The sequence below is a fragment of the Erpetoichthys calabaricus genome, chromosome 2, assembly GCF_900747795.2.
Source record: "Erpetoichthys calabaricus chromosome 2, fErpCal1.3, whole genome shotgun sequence".
In the NCBI taxonomy this organism is placed as follows: Eukaryota; Metazoa; Chordata; class Cladistia; order Polypteriformes; family Polypteridae; genus Erpetoichthys; species Erpetoichthys calabaricus.
In genome coordinates this window covers 148,402,092-148,420,246 of record NC_041395.2, presented here as the reverse complement: position 1 = coordinate 148,420,246, position 18,155 = coordinate 148,402,092, and the positions used below count along the sequence as shown (strand labels likewise).

Below are 18,155 nucleotides of genomic sequence, written 5' to 3'. Positions count from 1 at the left end.
CCTTTTTAAAAGCCACGCTGACATCCTTTGACCCCAACAGCCCCTGCACCCTCAGCAGACGATCAATCATAGCCACTGCAGGGGCTGCTGGGAGTTAGTTTCAAATTCTAGTAGAGTACAACGCTCTCGGATTGGCTACTTTCACCATCCCAAGACGCGTTTTCCTCTACGTTTGCTTCCTGTTCTCTCTACAGTGCAGTATTGCCACGAAAAAAGCCATAAAAAATTGTGGTGGATATTTGCGGTCTCTACTAACAATTATTAGTTAGGTTCTAAGGAAAAATCCGCGACTGAGGCCGCAAATCCTGAACCGCGTCTTCACGGGGGTCTACTGTAACATAATGAGTCACATAAAAGACAGTTGATACATTCATCATCAAGTATGTATTTTATTTAAATTTTGTTATAAAGAAAGTGTGACTGTTTTATTTTAATGTTGCATTTAGCACAATTCTGGTGGGAATGTAATTAAAACCACATTATCCAGAATTGAATGCAGTCATTTGAAATTGTGTGGAGATCCATCACTTAGCTCAACTTGCATCCCAATACCTAGCTGTCTCTTTGTAATAAGGCATTGATATATTAAATATCTTATGTATTGTGGAGAGTAATACAGTATAGTAGTAAAGCAGTACACATTTTTTTTTAGCGGTATGTGGTAGCTTACATTTTACATTTGTCATACTAATTAAGGTATCCCTAAACATTTTATGATGATGGAAATTTGTGTCACTACAATTGATGTCAGATATTTGGTAAGGAAAAACAATTCATTTTTCATCTAAACTGTCAATTAAAGTCCAATTTAGATGACTGTAGGTGTGGTTGTTTTTTTTTTTTTTTTTAGTTCAAGTTGTTTGTTTAAATTGGAATTCATGAGCTTAATCATGAATTGACCCCCAACCCAGCTTTACCCATCTATATTACTAAACGAAGGTTGTATATATGCACGGACGCCAGACGCACCAAAGCGCATGCGTGCTGCAACTCAGTGCCCCAGAGTCAAACCCAGCGGCTTCCCAGACTCAGTAGGTAGCGCCCAAACAACACAACACAACCTGTAAACTAAACTTCAGGTCACAATACAACCGCCACCCAGACGTGCACACCACCACATTTAAAACCTTTGTTTAGATAGATAGATACTTTATTAATCCCAAGGGGAAACTCACACAGTTTAGTAATGTTTACGAAGGTTGTATATATGCACGGATGCCAGACGCAACCCCTGCTAAAAGCGCACTCGCACAGCGCCCAAGAGTCAAACCCAACGGCTTCCCAAAGTCAGTATGTGGCGCCCAAACAACACAACACAACCTGTAAACTAAGCTTGAGGTAAAGCGTGCACGCCAACAAGTTGCCATGGTGACATATTTAAACATAGACATAGAATAACTAGACGTCTCATGACTAGCAGAATCGTACGTCAACGTCGCCGCCATATTGTGAGTGACACTGCTGTGGAGTGAAGTCATGAATAATATGCTGCTTGGGATTGTACAAACCGCTGTATGCTCCAAACCAGATCCCAGGGGATTACATTTCATAGGTAAGGCTGAACAATTCTTTTGGTTATATTTGGCCGTTAGAAAATCCTGTTTTATAATCTTTAGCTAAGCCAGGCTATGCTAGCAAAGCTATGCATTTATGTGCTCAAGTGAGCCTCCAAACAACGTTTTGGCTAAACGTATTTAGTCACTATGTAGATTGTTGTTAGCTGTTAACATTTCTTAAACTTGATGATGTTTTTTCTCAAGGAGCACATTGAGGAAACACAGTTTGAAATTGACAACCATCATTTTATGCTCATGTCTTTAGTTGTGTCTGTCTTCCACAATCTAAGGCTGCACCATATTGCCAGACTGAATACTCTCAAATTACAGGATCTGAGTGAGTGAGAGGAGTGTAAGTCTGAAGGAGATCAATGAGGTTGTGGAGAGTTTTAAATGTTAAGAGCAGTATTTAGTATTGTATTCTGTAGTTAACAGGGAGCCAGTGAAGTTGAGAGAGAATAGGTGTAATAAGTTCAGTGGATTTACAACAGCTGGATATTTTCCTGGCAGCAGAATTTTGAAGAAGTTGTAAGTGATGGATAAGTTTTTGTTGGATGCCAGATAGAATAGCATTACAGTAATCTATACGTGAGGTGACTTGGGCATTAAGCAATATTTCAGTACTGTGTTGCGTAAGAACAGGACAAAGTCTGGAAATGTTTCGAAGATAGAAGAAGGCAGTCCCCGAAATGTTACTTATATGGGAGGAATGATTAATAATAATAATTATAATTATTATTATTTAATAATTGCCATTATTAGTGTATAAATGGATATAAATAATTGCATTTAAACGATTCGCCAAAATCTGTTGTATGTCAACGATACTGTTTTAAACATTGTTTTTTCATCAAAAAACCCGGTTTCCATGTCTACCTGTATTAGTTTAAATGGCACTTTTGCCACTTGCAATAAGGCTGAGGCGCTGACGTATCGTGTCTACTGGGAAACACAGTGAATGCGCCGTCTATCTATATATGTCTATGTATTTAAACTTGAGGTAGTGGTGACTACTGACAGTGCCTGTGATCAGTGTTCTCCACTCCACAGTACCAGCAGCTACTCCACTACACAGTGCCACCAGTCAGTGTGCTCTAATCCACTGTGCCAGCACTCAGTGTGGCAGCTGTCAGTGTGGCTTATTTGAATCACATTAAGGTAATTCAGTGTTAAAAGTAAGTTCAATTATGATTCCTAACAGCAAATTACTTCTAGCTAACAACACACCCGTAGAAAAACAAAAACGAGACTGCATGGATAAAAACAATGACCGAAGGCGCCTACAACGTGCTTCTGAAACACCAGAACCAAAGGAGTCACGGCTCCAAAAAGAAACGGCTTTACTACAAATAGATTTATTTCATTAAATGAAAACTTTCCCAGGACGCTCCCACCCTCCATGATTTTTCATCCCTACAAAGATTAGAGGGAACAGAAAGTAATTGCCATTCTTGGATTTGCGATTCTTTAGAGATTCGGGGGTTTACTGGTCTATGACATAAGCCATAGCCCCACATTTAGTAAAAAAACAAAACGTAGACAAAAAAATGTGCTTAAAGTTGTGACAATATTTTGGATGAATCTGAAACCAAAACAAAATTTCAAGGCGACAGGGGCAGTATAAAATGAGTAATTGGCCTTGTATATAAGCAAGCAATCTGAAGTGAAGCTAGCATGCATCGTCAAAGTTGTTCAAAGAAAAAAGAAAATTGAGCATATAACAAAGAAATACTCAGAATGACACAACATTACAATATCAGCAGAAATCTCTCTCTCTCTCATATTCATACATATACACATAGATGAGTGTGTGTGTGTATATAATATACAACCCCAATTCCAATGAAGTTGGGACGTTGTGTAAAACGTAAATAAAAACAGAATACAATGATTTGCAAATCCTTTTCAACCTATATTCAATTGAATACACTACGAAGACAAGATATCGAATGTTCAAACTGATAAACTTTATTGTTGTTTTGCAAATCTTCACTCTTTATTACTCTTTATTCTCATAATTTGTCATTAAAGTAGAACATCGTAAACTAAACTTCATCTTAAAATGAATATTTAATTTACTAGATTTTCTCAAACCCCGTCATAAGTTATGTAGCACATTAAATGCTTTGTGTTAAGTGTTCCCCGAGCCTTGTTAATCGCTATGTGCTTCTTAAACTGACTTCCTCTTGCACTAAGAGGAGGTGCAGGCAGCGATCACCACACAGAATACATTAAGTTCATGATGTTCCTGCTCCCTGAACATTTAGAATGCTAAGATAAATACTTGATATCATTTTCATGATGAAATGAATTAAAGCATGTATTAATCATGTGGGGGCACAGTGGCGTGGAACCTCGGTTTGCAAGCATAATTCGTTCCGGAAACGGGCTCGCAGTCCAGAGCACTTGTATAACAAAGTGAATTTCCCCACAAGATATAATGGAAACTCAGATGATTTGTTCCACAACCCAAAACTTTTCATAAAAAAACGATTAATACCAAATATAAAGTAAAAATACATAAAACAAATTAAGCTGCACTTTACCTTTGAAAAGAATCATGGCTGGTGTGAGTGAGTTTCTAAACTCTTGTGGGATTCCACCCAACGGGACGACACACGGAAGAGCCTCCCAAAGCAATTGCAGTGACAACGCAACGTATAACTGCCCGTGATTGAATTTCGTTTCTTTCTCTCTATTAAATAAAATTACTTTTTCAATTGTTTGTACCTGTGATTTGTTAAATGTCTTTGCAAAAGCTATTCTAGCAGGAAACTCAACGTTTTAATACAAATGGTATATCAAGATCTCCTTTGTTGTGTAATGTTATCCACGGAAGATGTACTACATTAACTTTCTTGGATTCATCCTTCTTTCCACAGTAATTTTTGAGGTGGAAGACCGGACGGTGTTAACGGTTATAGATATTCTTCGGGATATTGTAAGTTGATGTTTTCATCTTCTGCACAGTTGCCACCAACTGTTTCAGCATAGTCTATTGATACGCATTTAACAAATTTGCCATGTCACCTATTAACAATTTTGGCATTAATTCGTTTGACTTCGTTTCTCGGTGCTAGGATTGCCCATGTACTCATTTTTTCTGTTGATAACCCAATAAGATTTGGACATAATACATCTTCTTTAATTGGGAACTTAAAGTGTATAAGAGCTGAGAGCGCAGAAAGTGTGTCTGACAAAAGCATTCACACGAATGAGAGGTGAGAGTACCGTGTGCATGGTTGAATATGGTTGAGAGGAGGGCGTGACTTGAAAAAATCTAATGGCCAAAGTCTCATCTTGCAGGACTTTTATTTCTCGCGGATACGCCTCTTCATTAGGAAGAAACACTACTTTTCCCTGATGGAAATATGAATTAGACTTAAAGTTTAAAACCCAACAATATCTACATACCATTGTTATATCACGTATGTCCATATATTCAATCTCTTTTCGCTGTTCCGTTGTTTCACCAAGGAATAATTTATGTTTGCTAGCGCTAATGTGATCTTTACCATCAGTTTTTTTAAATTTTTGAATTTTAGTACTTCCATAATCTGTAATCTGCTCTGCGTGTGTGTGTGTGTGTGTATACAGTAATCCCTCCTCCATCGCGGGGGTTGCGTTCCAGAGGCACCCGCAAAATAAGAAAATCCGCGAAGTAGAAACCATATGTTTATATGGTTATTTTTATATTGTCATGCTTGGGTCACAGATTTGTGCAGAAACACAGGAGGTTGTAGAGAGACAGGAGCTTTATTCAAACACTGCAAACAAACATTTGTCTCTTTTTCAAAAGTTTAAACTGTGCTCCATGACAAGACAGAGATGACAGTTCCATCTCACAATTAAAAGAATGCATACATATCTTCCTCTTCAAAGGAGTGCACGTCAGAGAGAGAGAGAGGAAAGCAAACAAATCAATAGGGCTGTTTGGCTTTTAAGTATGCGAAGCACCGCGGCACAAAGCAGTTGAAGGAGGCAGCTCACACCCCCTCCGTCAGGAGCAGACAAAGAGAGAGAGAAGAGAGACAGAGAAAAACAAGCAGTCAAAAATCAATACGTGCCCTTCGAGCTTTTAAGTATGCGAAGCACCGTGCAGCATGTCGCTTCAGGAAGCAGCTGCACAGAAGGTAGCAACGTGAAGATAATCTTTCAGCATTTTTAGACGAGCGTCCGTATCGTCTAGGTTTGCGAACAGCCCCCCTGCTCAATCCCCCTACATCAGGATCAGAGAAAGTCAGCGCGAGAGAGAGAGAAGTAAGTTGGGTAGCTTCTCAGCCATCTGCCAATAGCGTCCCTTGTATGAAATCAACGGGGCAAACCAACTGAGGAAGCATGTACCAGAAATTAAAAGACCCATTGTTCTCAGAAATCCGTGAACCAGCAAAAAATCCGCGATATATATTTAAATATGCTTACATATAAAATCCACGATAGAGTGAAGCCGCGAAAGGCGAAGCGCGATATAGCGAGGGATTACTGTATATATATGTGTATATGTGTATATGTATATGTATGTATGTATATATATATATATATATATATATATATATATATATATATATATATATATATATATATATATATATATATATGTGTATATATGTGTGTATATGTATATATATGTGTATATGTATGTATATATATATGTATATGTATGTAAGGTTGCCATTGATTTGAGGCAAGATTGGTTTTCTCCTGTACAACTATATGTTGCATTCTTAACAGTAAGCTTGCACGGCTTGGTCATATTACAACCGGAGTGCTGAACTGACAACGTGGTATACAAACAGAACTATAACAATCGTAAAAAAAGAAGAAAAAAAAAACAGCGGTGAACCCGTGGATTAAATAAAAAGGCGGCTTCCTTGGCGAAGCAAGGAAAAAGGAAGACCTTATATGGCGTTCGTTTATAAAACAGCGGAAAAGCAGTGTTGAGGCTGCTTCACAAAAAAACAGCACAGCACCTTATATGAGCAGGCAGTCAGCTAAAGAAGGGAATCAATAAATAACTATAATCTTAATAAACGAACAAAAAATAGCGGAGAATCCGCGGACTACATAAAGCAAATGGGTACCTGAACAGAACAGTGAGTCTCAAATAGCTACACAATAACTATAACAATCGTTATAAACGAACAATAAAAGAATACAGAACCGCTAAGCTAGGAGAAAGGACGGCCTTATATGGCGTTCGTTTATAAAACAGCGGAGAGGCTGTGTAAAGGCAGCTTAACAAAAAAACAGATCCTTAACAAATTGTTATTGGTATATTTTCCCTCAATTTAAAAAGGTTTTCTTTTCTTCTTAATAAAAATTTAAAAGCAGTACTTCACCGCTGCGAAGCACGGGGATTTGGATATATATATATATATATATATATATATATATATATATATATATAGATAATATATATATATAGCATATATATATATATATATATATATAGCGATATATATATATATATATATATATAGATATATATATATATATATATATATAGATATAGATATAGATAGATAGATAGATATATATATACTAGTCATTTAGCCCGTTACAATAACGCAAAAACATTAGTAGGAACAGTCTATATTAAATGGCAAGGGACTTTGACCTCATTCTTTTTGTTGGTCGTATTTTTCTTTCTTTCAGCCTTTCTTTTGTTGATGTATACTTGCTGAGCTGACCGTTCTTCGTGGGCTGCCGCCGTGTATTGTGTGTCTTTAATTTTCTGTGACAGTAATACTGTCTTGTACGGCTCTATTCAATAAGGGCGCGCACAAAAAGGCGAACTTCAAAAGGGCGACCTCAATTGAACGCGGCGAGTAAGGGCTCGCCTTTTTTAATTTCTTATTTTGTCTTTTATTTTTCTTCTCTCCATTATGTAAAGCACTTTGAGCTACTTTTTGTATGAAAATGTGCTATATAAATAAATGTTGTTGTTGTTGTTGTTGCCTTTTTTGTGCGCGCCCTTATTGAAGGATACTGTCTTGTACGTCCGCAGGCTTGTACGTCCGTAATATACCTTTAATTTTCTCTGGTGGTAATACAGGAGTGCGCGTCGGTAATATGCCTTTAATCTCCTCTGACAGTAATACTGGCTTGTATGTGGCTGTAATATGCGTCACTGTATTGTGTACCTTTAATTTCCTCTCGCAGTAATGCTGGTTTGTATTTCCGTAAAATGCCTCTAACTTTCTCTGACAGTAATATAGCGCGTCGCACCATGCCCTGCGCACGCGCACTTCATCAGAAGACACCCACACACGGACACCTGGACGCACATAGGGATTGTATATGTATATATATATATATATATATGATATAGATATAGATATATAGATATAGATATAGATAGATATATATATATATATATATAGTATATATTTATGCGCGTGGCCGATCCAGTCGGATTTTGGTAAATGAGGTAAGACCTAAAACATAAGGCACTAAATATCCAATCGGGTACTGAGACGTGGAAACCAGCTTCCCCAAAGAGGTGGGATTAGTGTTTGTTGTTGTGCAAGTGTTCACTCTGAGGATGTCAGATTTGCGATTAAGAAGCTTGGCCCGGTAAAGTGTAAAGTGTCAGTCGTTAAAGGAGTTTTCCTAAATATACGAATTTTCATGATATTACAGTAGGATGATTGCTGGGGAGACGCCACACATACAATAATCAGCTATACGCCAGCACAGATTAAAATACATGCTGGGGAACTGCACAGTACTTGCTGGAGAGACGCAACAGCAAGCTAAAATAAAGAGAGGCAGGATAAGAGATCTTCAAACAGACACAACACATCAATCAACAGCCACAGAGGAGAGGATAAATGTAATATTAATTATACTTACTGTTTTGTCATATACGTTTCCATTTTATTTTTATTATTATTTTACTTTAGGCTTCTTGCAAAAATATTTTTGACAAAAAAAAATTAAGACAAGAAACAGAATGAGGTCAAGGTCCTTTGTCATTTAATATAGACTTCCTACTAATGTTTATGTACTACTGTTCTAGCGCCCATTATTGTAACGGGCTTAATGTCTAGTATTAAATTAAAGAGTGATAACAATGCAGGTATACATACAGACAATATCTTTGTATAATGTTAACGTTTACCCCCCGGATGGAATTGAAGAGTCGCATAGTGTGTGGGAGGAACGATCTCCTCAGTCTGTCAGTGGAGCTGGACAGTGACAGCAGTCTGTCGCTGAAGCTGCTCCTCTGTCTGGAGATGATACTGTTTAGTGGATGCAGTGGATTCTCCATGATTAACAGAAGCCTGCTCAGTGCCCGTCGCTCTGCCACAGATGCCAAACTGTATGTGTATGTATATATATATATATATGTGTGTGTATATATGTATCTGTCTACATGGGGAGGTGGGAGGAAACCAGAGTACCCGGAGGAAACCCACGCAGACACGGGGAGAACATGCAAATTCCATGGTGGGTGGACCTAGGAAGCGAACCCGGGTCTCCTAACTGCAAGGCAGCAGCGCTACCCACTGCGCCACCGTATATGTATGTATCTATATATGTATCTATCTATAGAAGCACAACAAACAGGATAAAGATTTGGGGATTCCACCTCATATACTGTAAGTCAAAACAACAAAATAAGTGGTCAGTCAAGTCCAAGTCCAAATATAGATTAAAGAAGAGGAGCAAGACTTCTGCATATATAAAGAAGACAGGAAGAGGTTGGATCACGGAGGGATGTCAGTTCTTGTAGGTGGGCATCGCGAAGGACTGGAAGTAGGTGAGGTTTTAAGCGGGCTTTCTTTTTTTTGTTCTAGGGAATAGGAAAGAAAGGCATTAGCATCACTTAACAACCCCCGTCTCTGTGTTACACTCCCAATTAAGCCCTTAGACTGCCTCCCATTGTCTGTGACAAAATATATATTATATAAAAAGTCATTCTGTGATTAAAACAGCTATATGATTTCATGTTGGTTGTTCATTTGTATACTAGCAAAATCTACTGTTTGTAGTACTTGTTTTGGGCCAAAGTATTGTTGTTCTTATATTATTCATTATTGCTTCAATTTATGCCAAAGTTTACTTTTATGGGAATCCTGTTGTTTTTGTGCCAACTTTCTTTGTTATTCAGACTTTATTTTATTTCAGCGGGAGTTAAAGACATTGATCGATATCATGCAAAGCTGACTGTTTCACTGCAGAGTTCTTCTCTTCCACCTGACCTGTCGCATCTTAAACTTGGGGTTATAAGTGTAGATGACATGCCTGCCCATTACAGGTAATGTAGTTAAAGCACTTACTAAATGATTGTGTGAAAACAATCAGTTTTTAGTTAATTTAAAATTAAATGTTAAGAATTATTTAATCAAGGTGAATTGATTACACAGGCTAAAATGTTAGATGTTTAAAATATGCACTGCTCAAAAAAAATTAAGGGAACACTTAATCATCACAGTCTAACAGCAAGTCAATTAAGTTTCAGGGATATTAATCACTCTATTTGGGAAGCATAAACAAGTGTGAATCGACTTCACCTCCTTTGATGCAAATGAGGGTAACAATGGGTGGTCTGGAAAGGCAACAGCAAGACAACCCCCAAAAAGGGAATGATTTGTAGGTGGTGGCCACAGACAATTGCTCTCTCCTCATCCATCCTGACTGATTCTTCTCTAGTTTTGTGTTTTGCTAGTGTCTTTGGGCCTCATGTATAAATGGTGTTTGCACACAAAAATGTTGTGTTTGTCCATTTCTACGCTATTGTGAATTCTACACATGGCATTATACGTGAGACCTCTTACCACTAATTGTACCTGCAGCCGATTCAGGTTTCACAGGTAGTCCAACTCCTCTAGGATGCCACAGCCATATGTGCCATTGCAAGAATTTGCTATGCCTCCCCAGCACAGTGTCAAGAGCATTGAAGAAATAACCTGGAGACGGGCCATTACACAAGGAGAGCTGGAAGGGCATTAACCCAACAGCAGGACCGGTATCTGCTCCTTTGTGCGAGAACAAACAGGAGGAGAACTGCCAGAGCACTACAAAATGACCTCCAGCTGGCTACTGGTGTGCATGTTTATGACCAAACTGTCAGAAACAGACTCCATGAGGGCCCAAATCCTCTAGTGGGATCTGTGCTCACAGACCATCACCATTCATCTCGATTGGCATAAGCCAGAGAATATCGCAGTTGATAGCTTCCCCATTGGCAGCCTTGTTCTCTTCACAGATGAGAGCGAATTCACACTGAGGAATTGTGACAGACATGAAAGAGTCTGGGGGTGCTGTGGTGAATGTTATGTAGCCTGCAACATCGTCCAGCATGACCAGTTTGACTGGGTCAGTCAGCATATCCTTGGAGGGTCGCACACACCTCTACGTGTTAGGCAGTGGTGCCCTAACTGCTGTTAGGTACAGGGATGAAATCCTCCGAGCCATTGTCAGACCTTACTCTGGTGCAATAGGCCCTGGGTTCCTCCTGGTGCAGGACAATGCCCAGCCTTATGTGGCTAGAGTGTGTAGGCAGTTCCTGGTTGACAAAGGCATTGATACTATTGACTGGCCTATATGTTCCCCAGACCTGAATCCAGCTGATAATCTCGCAAGCTCAGTTGAGACATTATGTATTGGTGCATCTGATGTTGCCAAGTAGTACCACAGACTGTCCAGGAGCTCAATGATGCACTGATCAAAGTCAGGAAGGACATGACACCATCCTCCATCTCATTGTGAGCATACCCAAATGTTGTCGGGAGTGCATACAGGCATGCGGTGGTCATACACACTACCGAGTTACATTATGAGTTGCTGTTATTAAATTCACACAAGTTGGATCACTCTGTAATTTCAATTTTTTGACTTTGATATTGGGTGTGTTGTTGAATGCAGCCCTCAGTGGGTTGGTGATTTTGGTTTCCATTGACCATTGTTACATCATTTTGTTCTCAAAAAATTGCACAGTATTACTCAGTAAAGATTTTTCACTTGAATATTTTGTTCGAGATCCGATGTGTGATTTATGTGTGCCCTTAAATTTTTTTGAGCAGTGTACATACACACACAATAGATTCCTAAAGTATTCAGACCCTTATTCTTTCTGCAAACTTTAATTTTGATGCAGGTTGATTGGCATACTGTATATGGCAAATTTATCCTTTTAATATAAAAGTACAGTACGATAAACTGTTCAGAAAGTGACTGGGAAAATGACTGTAGTATTTTTGTGATTAATACTTTGGTGTGGTTTTCTTAATAAATGTTTATTTTAATTTTAACTTATTTTTTAGTTTGATTCTTAACTTTTTAGTTTTTTATTAATTAGTGCTAACCAAGCTGCAACAAAACAAGGTTACTTAGTAATATAAAAAATGCATACTTTTACTTATTTCCTTTAGATAGCATCTAACATCATAATGGACATAAAGAAAGAAAAAGTATCCATGCTTTTTAAAACCTTTGGCTTGTGTCCATCCTCTGATAACGGTCTTGAGACATTCAGACATGTTTCGTTTTATTTAACTTGTAGGGCTGCTGCTTAGCTTTGTTCTCACGTTAGGTATAGGGAGTATCAACCTTTGGGTTGTGTAGGATACCGTACTCACTGACACTTTGATTTTTTTGCAATTTCTTTAAATTAAAGCCCTACACTTCTAAGGGTAATGATGCTCTCTCGTGTAATTTGTTGTGCCAAAGATGTCATTAAAGGGCTGGATTTCAGTTTTTATCCAGAGCATTTGCAAGCCCAGACGCTCAGATTTCTTGAGCAGTCTCTCGACAGCCTGCATTGACTCCACGAAGATCATCGGCAAAGTCAAGATCAGTGAATCTTTCAGATGCCCACTGGACCCCACAACCCTGACCAAAACCCATTCCATGCAATCATTGAAGACAGTAGGAGCAAGAACACGCCCTTGATGAATCCCAGATTCATCTGGGGAAAACACAGAGGTTCTGCCTCCTCTCTGTGCAGCATTTATAGTACCAGTGTACAGGCCAGCCATGATATCCAGCAACTTTGGGAGGGTCCCGCGGAGTCTCAGGATGTCCCACAGGGCAGCTCAATCACTTGAGTTGAATGTTTTACAAAAATTAACAAAGGCTGCTCCATGAGAACCCTCAGTGCCAGGAAGCGGTCAATGGTAGACTTCTTAGGCATAAAACCAGACTGCTGCTGTCTGTGTATATGAACAAGTGATCACAGATTCTATTGATGATGACCCTAGCAAGGACCTTATCTAGCACCAAGAGCAGTGTTATCTCCCTGTATTTGCCTCAATCCAGGCGATCACCATTCCCTTTCCAGATAGGGATGACAAGTCCCATTTTCCACTCAGCCCGTCTCCAAATGGAAGCAACGATTATTTGCAATGCAAGGAGGACAGCCTTACCACCAGCCTGGAGAAGTTCACCCTGGATACCACAGATCCCGGCAGCCACGTTTGCAATCTCAGTGAGACTTGGTGGTTCACAGCTAATTGGAGGATCAGCGTCAAGAACCATGGGCCCAGAGATGTCCAGTGTCCTAGCCGGAGGATCAGCTTTAAACAGCTACTCAAAGTAGCCACCCCAGCGGGTCTCAATTTTAGCATGAATTGAAAAATGACATTTTTAAGTCAGAAGTGTAAAAAGTATAATAATGAATAATAATAATGATGTGAAATTAATAATAGTGATGCTAATACTGTATATACTGTGATATATTTTTGAATGGGAAAACTGCTTTGGTGAATGATAATATACCTGACAATGTTCGGCATAACAATTTGTTTCAACAACTATTCTTTCAATCATGCCATCACAGGTGGCGCAGTGGTAGTGCTTCTGCTTTGCAGTAAGGAGACTGTGGAAGATTGTGGGTTTGCTTCCCGGTTCCTCCCTGTGTGGATAGTGCTTTGAGTACTGAGAAAAGCGCTATATAAATGTAATGAATTATTATTATTATTATTATTATTATTATTAAATAATTCAAGTAAGTAAGTTTGTCTTGACTGTCAACATTCACTTTTATTTCTGGCTGCCCCACAAAATCAAAATGAGGTGGTGCTGGTTTATTTGAAGCAAGGTGAACAGAAATCCAAACTCGAGTGTCACTTTCAGATTCATCTGAATCACTTTCGGTTTTCACTGCCTGAAGACAGGTTCACTTTGTCAATTATGGCTGATGAGAGGTTCCTCAACATCCCTTCTCATATAACTGTCAAGAGTGTGCAACACCTAGGCTGCTGAAAAACGTTTATGACACACCATTATGAGGCTAGGAGAAGATGCGTCAACACCATTGCCCGGGTAAAGCTCAGGTCTGGCGCTTGCGTAAGACATGGCTATACATATGCCTGAGTAACATGCGGGACTAATGCTGTTAGCGCTTTTACAGCCTGAATAATCCTTAGGTCTAACACTTACACGAGACATGTCTATACAGTTGCCCGAGTGATACTCAGGACTAACCTTTTTAACACTGTTTTCACAGCCCAAGTGACACTCAAGTCTAGTGCTGAGGAGGTTAAGATAGATGGAGAGTTTTTAAGTAATCAGCAGAAATTGAGACACCTCTGCAAATTGTTTGTTTCAACATCAAAGCTTAATTTACTTTAATTGCCTGAGGACATTTGTAAGTGTTAACCTATTAGTTGTTCCCTAAAGAATAGCGATTTGTAATATTTTGATGTTTCCCTTTTTTCAGTATTTGCTAACCTAAACTTTACATTTAAATCTCTGGCAGTTTACTGCTTACCTTTTCACCATTGTAGGTTATTTGTTTCATTTCATCTGATTAAATTTGATGATAAACTGGAAAAACTAAGGTGTTCTAAAACTTTTTACCAGTAATGTATGCCCAAAAGGGAGTAACCTTGAATTAAGTTTGTGAACAGAGCTCATAGTGAATTTTTATGAAAGAAAATGTTTATTTAGTGCTGTCATGGATATATTTTGAATAATACGAGGGAAATACTGTGATACTGTATAAAACATTTGAACACTTAAAATTCAATTTCAGTCCATTTTCCTTGGTGAGCATCCTGGTTGCAACATGGTCTGGACATCATAAACATTATACTTGAACTGCCCTATTTGGGATCAGCTGCTAAGAGCAAGCAATTTGTGGCCACTTAAGATTTGCCCAATTTAATCTATCAAACTCTCTAACTGTAACGACTCTTAAAATTGAAACAAGTTACTATGTACTGTATTGTGGTGGACGGCCAGGGCTTTTACCTGGCAGAGACACCTCAACACTGGAAGGACCACAGGAGAGAGCTTCAAGGCATTACCTCCCCTCTAGTGCTGGGTGCCAGCAGTGCCTCAGACTCCCACAGGGATAATTGGGAATTGGAGTTTGGAGCAGCCCTACTGGGTTCCGTGGGCACTGACAGGAGGTGCTGCAGGAATGGTTGAACCCTGTTGCACCACACCCCTGCGTTTGTATATTTTGGTGCTGTACTGTGCTCTGCTCAGGGGAGTGTGGAAAAAGCACTTCCCCAGCTCTGAAATAAAGGGTGTTGTTTGCTGCACTTGTATCTCTGCCTCTCTGTGTCGGGTTAGGGCAGCTGTACTCACCCCTGGTTTCCACAGTATAAATAATTTGAAGGCATGGTATATGTAAATCCTGGTTTAGACTTATTCTTTATGTGTTTACTGTTATCATAATGTACATTAACTTTTTTTTCCCCTCTTGCTCTTTAGACTAAGTGTTGATGTTTCCAGCAGTACCACAGAGACTTATGAAAATGTTTTACAGAATACAACAGGCTTTGCAAATCCATCAGTTGTTGAATTTTTATTGGGAAAACTAGGCCTTAGTGAAACAGAGCCTCCTTCTCTTATGAGAGGGTTGCAAAGGTATGTACAGAATATTTTTTTTGTTTGTTTCAAATCATTAATTTTAGAAGCAACCTGTTTTGCATAAATATTAATTAACTGTTAGAATTTTCATTCCCAGCAAAAATTTTTTAGAAGATGATTATTGGAAGTCAATCAGAAAGAAGCAATCTGCATCTTGGGCACTAAAATGGTACAGTATATGCTTATTATATATAGTTAAAATGAAGTGAATGAGTTTAGAATTATTTGTATTTATCTGTCTTAATGTTCATCAAATAAATCAATAGTAAAATTGCCTAATTATACAAGATGGTCACATAAATATATTTTCCTAACTCAGTGTTCTTAAAAATTTTAGTGTGAAAATTGGAGTGGATCATTTTAAATCCGGTCGGCATGTGGAAGCAATGAATGAATATAACAAAGCTTTGGAGATAGATACATGCAATGTAGAAGCACTGGTGGCACGTGGTGCTTTGTAAGTACTTTTTAGTTTCATTTATCAATATTCTGAACATGCTTTTCCCATTGTAAGGTCAGCGGAAACCAGAACATATTCCAGCAGGATTGGGCCCTAATCAGAGTTCCCACACTCTGTTATACTGGGCCATTTAAATAGTCAGTGTACCCAGAAAGAACCCACATTAACAGAGTGAATGTGGAAACTCCTCACAAGTTACAACTTGACCTAGTGATTTCACCTATGTCTCAATAGTTGTCAGGTAACAAAAATAACACCACCCTACTTCCCCATATCTTTTATGAATTGTATTTTTTTTCTTTACACCAATATGATCATTTTATGAGTAATGTTAACAATTACTACCTAGTGAATGAAAAGACATTTATATTCACTTTCTGTACCGTTGATAGTAAGCAGAATGTGGTAAAATGACATGCCTTTACACTTGCAGTACATACAATCTAATTAAAAAGTGTTTAAAAATCAAATTAAAATAGTGTGTGTACATATAGTAATTTTTGTTTTTAAATCTTTACATAATTTTGTATGTAGTTGTGTAATTGTCTATGTGCATATATAAACTGAAATACCCTAACATAGGTAATATAGGGGTAGCATTTAGAATTAATAAGACCAAATGAAACGTAGCAGAAAATAACTTGCCAGTGCTGCATCTGCAGATATTATTCTGTTTACTATGAATTCCAATTAAAGTATAAAAAAAAATTATATATTGTAATTTGAAATTAAGCTGTAGCTCATGATAGAGATAGACACAGCACATTTTGTTATGCTGGGTAAGACCATGGTAATGTGGGTAACGTTGCCACCTTTCAGCGGTTGAATATGATTCACTGGTATACAGTGATTTTGATGCCAACAATGTCTGAGCGGTTTTATATTAAGTTTATGGTGCTGATTAAGAATATGACTTTGGTTTTGCCAGATTGGCTCTAGTTTCTGAGATATGTAATAGTTAATTAATTAATTAATTAATTAATGCAACACGTTTGAAAAACATTCAGAATTGCAAGAATATTTTTATTTTAGTTACAACTAGTAAGTAAACAGTCTAACATCATACAAAAAAGAAATTAAAAATATCTAACAGTGACAGGAACAAAGTTATGTATGATTTCATTAATTAATACAGTATTAATTAGTTATTAATGTCAATGCTTCAAAAAACACTGTTTATGCGATTTCCTTTTATGTGTGTCATCAGGACAATCACGTTGGAGTCTTCAACAGTAGTCTGCCATCATGTGTATGTCCCATCTGCCTTGATATTTCTCCTCCATCACCGTCATAACCTGGTGGAACCTCTCGCCTTGTTCCTCGCTGAAGTCTCCAAGGTTATCTGGAAATCTGTTTAAATGGCTATGGAGATAGTGCATCTTTATGCTCATATTAACTCCCAAATTTCTGAAGTTAGCAAGCATATCTTGCACCAATTCTTCATAATTGTCTGCTCTATGGTTACCCAAGTAGTTCTTCACAACAGAGACAAAACTCTTCCAGGCCGAAGTCTCAGTGTCTTTCATGCATTTGGTAAAATTGGAATCGTTCATGAGTTTACGAATCTGAGGACCGTCAAAGATTCCAGCTTTTAGTTTTTCCATGCTCAGTCCAGGGAATAATCTACAAATGTACTTGAAGCAATTACCCGTTTTGTCCAAAGCCCTAACAAATTGCTTCATCAATCTTAGCTTAATATGAAGCAGTGGGAGAATGATTTTGTTCTTGTCCACCAGCGGCTTGTTGATGATATTTGCAGCGCCAACAATCATTTCTTCCCTTGTAGGCCATGACACTTTTGTCCAATGATCTTGCTTTGCCCTGCTATCCCAGAAGCAGATAAAGCATGGGTATTTTGTGTATCCAGATTGCTGTCCAAGCAAGAAGTTCACCATCTTCAGATCAACCACTGATGTTCACGATAATGGATTTTCTGTAATACGATTTTTACATTTTCATATTCTTCTTTAATTTTGTTGAGTGAGTAATGGGAAGAGACGCATAACGGTTACCATTGTGCAAGAGAACACATTCCAAGCTACTAATGGAGCTGTCTATAAAAAGCCTCCAGTCTTCTGGTTGATATTCTGTTAGTCCCATTTGAAGTTCAATTCCTGGGATATCATTGCAGTATACAAGTTCTTCCTCTTGGTTGAAATATGGGAGAAGCCTCTCTTCTCTTGTCCGATAGGCTGTAATTTTAACTTCTGCCTTTATAAGATTTTGTTCATTAAGTCTGGACGCTAAAAGTTAAGATGCTTGCTTGGACAGATGTAAGTCTCGAATCAGGTCATTGAGTTCTTTTTGGCTTA

At 38.2% G+C, this 18,155-nt stretch overlaps 1 protein-coding gene across 8 annotated transcripts in view; it reads left to right on the top strand.

Annotated features, from left to right (window-relative positions):
- The window catches only part of ttc14 (tetratricopeptide repeat domain 14), a 39,999-nt gene that overhangs the window by 10,189 nt on the left and 11,655 nt on the right, over positions 1 to 18,155 (top strand). For all 8 annotated transcript variants that reach the window (XM_028794617.2, XM_028794618.2, XM_051924030.1 and 5 more), the window contains 4 exons: positions 9,690 to 9,819; positions 15,225 to 15,380; positions 15,481 to 15,552; positions 15,721 to 15,840. In XM_028794617.2, the coding sequence (XP_028650450.2) occupies positions 9,690 to 9,819; positions 15,225 to 15,380; positions 15,481 to 15,552; positions 15,721 to 15,840 (478 nt within the window). The remainder of the gene's footprint in view (positions 1 to 9,689; positions 9,820 to 15,224; positions 15,381 to 15,480; positions 15,553 to 15,720; positions 15,841 to 18,155) is intronic.